This window comes from Monoraphidium neglectum, assembly GCF_000611645.1.
Source record: "Monoraphidium neglectum strain SAG 48.87 unplaced genomic scaffold scaffold03812, whole genome shotgun sequence".
Taxonomy (NCBI): domain Eukaryota; kingdom Viridiplantae; phylum Chlorophyta; class Chlorophyceae; order Sphaeropleales; family Selenastraceae; genus Monoraphidium; species Monoraphidium neglectum.
In genome coordinates, this window is record NW_014009817.1 from 1 (window position 1) to 5,588 (window position 5,588).

Consider the following 5,588-nt stretch of genomic DNA (forward strand, 5'->3'; position numbering starts at 1 on the left):
ACCAGGAGCGGCGCCACAGCGCTCTCTTTAAGCCACCCCTGGCCAGCCTGCCGAAGGCCTGCTGCACTGCAGCAACGCCAAGGCACCCTTCAGCCCATTCATGGCACCTCCAGGCTGCTTGCCTGTTTGGAGCGCTGATCAGCCCCAACCCACCCATCCCTTGCCTGCTTGTGCGTGATGAGAGCACGCACGCACAAGTATGTCACAGCGACACATGAACACACACACATACACACACACACACACATGCACACTCATACGCACTTCTGCATGGTGACGCCACACTCTCTCACACATATGCACACACATGCACACACATCCCCCCCCCTGTGCCCCCAGGTCGAGGCCATTGTCAGTGGCATGACCATAGCCTGCTCTCTCGTACGGCCAGAGCAGCTGGGGTCCTGGTACCTTGCAGCATGGCCGGTGAGCGCGTGCACACGCACCAGGCAGGGCCCACAGCACCACAAGCGACCAGTCTCAGTCGCAGGCCCCGTGCTTTCCCTGTCAGCTGGGATGCCGGCTGCGCACCCCCCAACACCCCCCTTGTCGAACCCGTTAACCCCCACACCCCCACACCAGTGACGCCTCCTTCCTACCACGTTAATCACCCCCATCGCGTTCCAAAAAGGCCTAGTCCACGGCCATCCAGCCTCCACCTAGTGCCCCCAGTTTCACCGTAATTGCCATCAACCCACACTCATCCCACCAACACACCCTCACTCAACCCTGCGCAGTACTCTCCCAGCATCTCCAGCCTGTACAACGCATTCAAAGTGATACGCAGCCAGCCGCGGACGCAGGCGGCGCGCCCTCTGCCGCGCCCGCTTCGCTCGCTTAACAGCCGCGACGAGAGCCGCAGCGGGCAGGAGGAGGGCGAGGGGCTCCTCTCAGAGGCGGCCGGTGCGTCGCCGGCGCAGGGCGAGCGGGGACACGGCCAGGCCCCGCCGCCGCAGGCGCCATCGTCGTTGGCTTGAGTATCATGGCGCGCATCTAAGGGCGCGTATTTTGGGCGTAGGTGTAGCATTCTTTCTTTACTAGACTATATACTATACACCATCTACTACATATTGTGGACGAAGGGGAGGAATGCACGGGGGCGTCAGCGCGGTGACGGTCGGCGACCGCACCTTCTCTCTGTTTTTTTTTCTGGCGGCTAGTTGCACTGCCTCTATTTTCCGTGGACACGCACACGGGAAGCACCAGCGCTGCGGCTATGAGGGTGTGGGCGGCGCAGGCGCCCCTTGGAAGCGCCCGCTGAACACGCACCCGCGCACGACACTTGCACCGAGCTGCCGGCAGTCGACGGCATTTTCTCTGCCCCTTCTAGCTGTGGTTTCGGGGGTCAAGCACTGCCGTGCGAGTCAACGGCACACGAACACACAACCCGGCGTCGGCACTGCATTCAACACGCTCATCGTGCCTCGGGCTCCTCACTCACTGCACGCAAGGTCGCGCGATCGCGCCCAGCTCGCCACACTGCCTGATCTGTCCGCACGTCCCCGCCCCACAACCAAGCGGGGGCGTCTCCTGAAGACAACGTTGAGGGCTATGCACTGGAACTCCCGCGCCGGCGCACACATCGCCCGCGCAAAAGGCATCTGATATCGCACCCCGCATCTGTGTCGAGCGCTTTGGCCAGCGCCATACTGCACTCTGGACAAGGCCCCCTCCCACCTCGTCGGCTGGACTGAAGGTCTTCCTTTTTTTACTCGCTCTGCCGGCAGTACGGTCGGCATGAAAGCGTCAAGTTCGTCTTCGCGCCGGTTCCGGGCAGGGGTTCCGCCCGGCCCGATCCCCCGGCCCCGCCTGTCTGGCGGTGCTCGTTTCGTGCGCGCCCCGCCGTCGCCGCCCGCTGCTGCTGCACCTTGCGGCGCTACGGGCGGCTGCGGGGCGCCATGCTTCCTGCGTATCAATTTGTAGGCTCAAGCAGCGGCATTGCCTGGCCACCGCGTTGCCGAGCTTGCTGGTTTGATGTTAGATACTGCTTGAACGGGGTCATTTGTTTCCAGGCCCGCACTCTCCATTCTGTCCGCCACTTGGCGTATTGCCACCCCCCACAGCGAAGCCAACCTGCTGCGCTCCGCATCAAGTCCTCTGCACTCGCCGCTCGACTCGGGATTGCCAGCTTGATCGCTGACCATGTCGCACAAACTGCACACTGCGTTCTAAGGGTATCATGGGCTGCGGCTGTATATCGTGTGCCCCAGGGGCACGCACAGCCCCCACCCCTGTGCATCGCAATCGCCGCTCCTCGACTCCCCCATCAACAGCTCAACCCCTCCTCATCAATTGTGCCGTTGGGTTGTCCTGTAGTCGGTCACTGCAAGCCTTGGCACAACAAGGACTGAACCGTGGTGTTACAACAACTCTGACCCCACAACACCAGCCCCACGCTCGCCCGGCGGGGACGGCAGACGCATCCCTGTGGGCACTGGCAACCCCGTTGGGCCCCCAGAACCTCTGCGGTGGCAGCACCTCAGCCCCAGCTGCCAGTGCAGGGGCAGGCACGTGGATCAAGGGCCCAGGGCTTTGGACACCCCGGGTGTGACGCATACTCCGATGGCGTTTCCAACAATGCCCCAGAAGACAAAGGGTCGTGGCGCTGCTGGCAGCGGTCGCAGCATGCGCGGCCAGCTCTGCTGTGACCGTTGTGAGTCTGCATGCTTTGTCGGTCCCATGGAAAAAAGAACTGTGGCAGCGTCAATGTCCTGAACCCAGCCCGTCCTGAGTAACCCTCACCCCGGCCCCGGGACACACGGCCAACGTTGGAACACCCAAAATTTGTGCGGCGCTCGCCGCGCCGCGCCAACACGCAGCCGGCGCGCCTGCACACAAGCACGCACGCCCCCGGCGCGTCCGTCGCCGAAGCGTGGAGGGTGGCGCCAACGGCCTCCCAGCGCGCCCCCAACCCCATGCGCACACAGCCCCTCCCCCCTCTCACGCGGCCGCCACCGGCTGCATCGCGGGCGGCGGTGAGAAGCAGCCAAAGAGGCCCCCCAGGAAGCCCTGCCCCTCCCCAGCGCGCGGCGACCCCCCAACCGCCGCGCCGCCAAGCTTGCGGCCGCCCGCCCCCGCGCGGCCCGCGGCCAGCGGGCCCTTTGGCCCCGACAGCTCCGGGCTGCGGCTGCAGAGGGGCGCGGGCGGGTGGCCGGGGGCGGCCGCCAGGCATGACTCGTCGAGGCCCAGGGCGGGGCCGGCTGCGCCCTGCAGCGCGCCCGCGGTGACCTGTCACAAGTGTGGAGAAGCGGGGAATGGGTGGTTGGTGTTGGCGGTCAGCCGTCCGATTTGTGCGGAGACGAGCAGGTGGGCTGAGGGTATCAGGGCTGAGTTCCAAAGTCGACAGAGCGCCGTTGATTAGTTGAGATGCGACTTGCTGCACTTCCACTCTCGTGGCTCCGCCCGACAATGAAAGACCCCACAAATGCAGCCCAACAGCCGCGCGGGCACGTACGCATGACACAGGCCCGGCACCCTCTCACGTGCGCCGTGACGTCGCTCGAGTGCTGGCTGCTGATGGGGGCGCCCCGCACCGCCAGAGCCAGGCCCGGCGCCGCGGTCGGATGCTGCTGCGCGCCCCGTGCCGCGAGCGCGGCCGGGCCCGAGCTGCCCTTGCCGCTGCCGAACAGTGCGCGCTGCTTGGTCATGGGCCCGAAATCCGGGGAGGAGGCGCCGCCGTCCCGCGCGTCCGCGTCGCCGTCAGCAGTGGGTGCGGGGGTGGACGCCTTTGCCGGGCGGCGCCAGCGCAGGGGGCTGCCCTTCTTGGCCGCGGCCGCCTCCCTGCGGCGTCGACGAGGGCGGAAGGGTGGGGCCAGGGTGGAGCCAGGGGGAGTGCGTGTGGCGGGGTCGGGTGGTGTTGAAAGCCGAAAATTCCGCTGTCCTGGTAAGCAGTCAGCCGGAGGTGGTCCATATTCCAGCCCTCGGGCACGGCACACTCCAGACCCTGCACCCTCTCCCCGCCGCCCCTCTGACGCCACCACTCGTGATCGCCGGCACACGCGCCCACACCTCATCAGGGGGGTGCTAGCTGTGCAATGGAGTGTGCCGCGACTCCCCTGCTTCATGCGTACACACAATTCACACACACACACACACACGCGCGCGCGCGCGCGGTAAACACACACGTGCGCGCGCTCACACACACACACACATAGCATTGTACCCATACCCACACCCCTACGCCTGCCTCGCCCCCCTCCCGCACACACACACACCTTATGGACCCCAGTTCTGCCGCCAGCTCATCATTGCGCGCCTTGAGGGTCTCACGCAGGTCAGCACTGGACCTGCATGTGTGTGTGTGTGTGTGTGTGTGTGTGTGTGTGTGTGCACGCGTGCAGGCGCATACAAGCATGCATGTGCATGGTTGTTCGCATTCGTTTGGGGGGGGGCCAGGTAGACGGGGCATGAGTGAAGGCGCATGGGGAGGGAGTGGTGTGGGCATGCATCCACCAGCAAGAGGGTCCATGACGCAGCAGTGGTGGCGCAGCGTGGATGGATGGCGCCTCTGTGCACGAGCAAAGGCGTGCCCCTGCGCTCCAGATAAAACAGCATGGCGACGCTCCAAGTGGAAGGTAGTGGATTACATGTGTGCGTGTGCTTGCTGGTGCAGCAGTGAGGCGCACCTCAGCTCCGCCGCAAGCCCATCGCGCTCCGCCTGGCTGCGCTGCTTGTCGGCCGCCAGCGCCTCGCCGCGCGACAGCGCGCGCTCCAGCTGGCACTGGGGGCCGGGGGGCAGGAGGGGGCGGGCGAGGGGGGTGTGAGGTTGAGGGTTGGATGTCATGAGGTGCAGTGCAAGAAGTTGGACAGCCGCCTCAAAGGGGCACATAGGGGTCCAACAAACTCGAAGGCCGCGGCTGCGGCTACGCGCCGACTGTGCGCCAGCCCGCCTTCGCGGGCCGCCACACCTCACGTGCGCTCATAGCTGCCTTACACCCAGAATCGCACAGACAGCCCAACCCGACACTTCCACCCATCCTCCCATTCACCCGTGCATGCACACGCGCATGACCCCAGCCTCACCCTATGGCAACCCTGGGCCCTCGCCCCCCCCCACTCACTGCCACCCAACCAACTAAAAAACCAAACAACCTCCCACCAGCAGCTCGGCGTTCTCCCCCTGCATCCTGCTGAGGCGCGCCTCCGCCTCGCGGCCCTCGTCCCTCAGGGCCTCCGCCTGGCGGCCGAGGTCAAGGTTCTCCTCCTGCAGCAGGATCTAGGCGGTTGGGAGCGGTTGGGAGCGGTTGGGAGTGGTGGTTGGTGTTGGGGAAGAGGGCAGTGGGGCTGGGGGTGGTGCGGGTGGGGGTTGATGGAAGTTGATGGGGGGCAACAGGGTGGGTTCAGGGCGCTAAGGAGATGGGGCAAAAAAAGAATGATGAGGGGGAGAAATGCTAGAGCGTGTGTGGTCCTCAAGAGGATGTGATCGCCGCGCAAGGGGGGGTCAGGGTAGGGTTGGGGGTCACCAACACTGCAGATAAAGGACCGTGGAAGGCTCCCGGTGGCGGACCGGCTCAGAGGACAAGCGGGAGACTACAACTGGCAGAGAGGGTCACGAAAACGCGGGGTTCATGCTCTGGCCGCCACCACAC

The 5,588-nt window shown here is 65.4% G+C and overlaps 2 protein-coding genes across 2 annotated transcripts; one reads left to right on the forward strand and one right to left on the reverse strand.

Annotated features, from left to right (window-relative positions):
- Positions 1 to 737: 737 nt before the first annotated feature.
- On the forward strand, positions 738 to 977 carry MNEG_13419 (hypothetical protein; the record flags this gene model as incomplete). Its single annotated transcript, XM_014038108.1, has 1 exon — positions 738 to 977. A coding segment is annotated over one exon (240 nt), but the record flags the coding sequence as incomplete, so codon positions are not given.
- A 1,963-nt stretch (positions 978 to 2,940) lies between these two features.
- MNEG_13420 (hypothetical protein) lies at positions 2,941 to 4,922 on the reverse strand (the record flags this gene model as incomplete). Its single annotated transcript, XM_014038109.1, has 5 exons — positions 2,941 to 3,228; positions 3,483 to 3,780; positions 4,215 to 4,286; positions 4,626 to 4,720; positions 4,908 to 4,922. The coding sequence occupies 5 exons, from the start codon at positions 4,920 to 4,922 to the stop codon at positions 2,941 to 2,943; spliced, it is 768 nt and encodes a 255-aa protein (XP_013893563.1).
- Between the last annotated feature and the right edge of the window lie 666 nt (positions 4,923 to 5,588).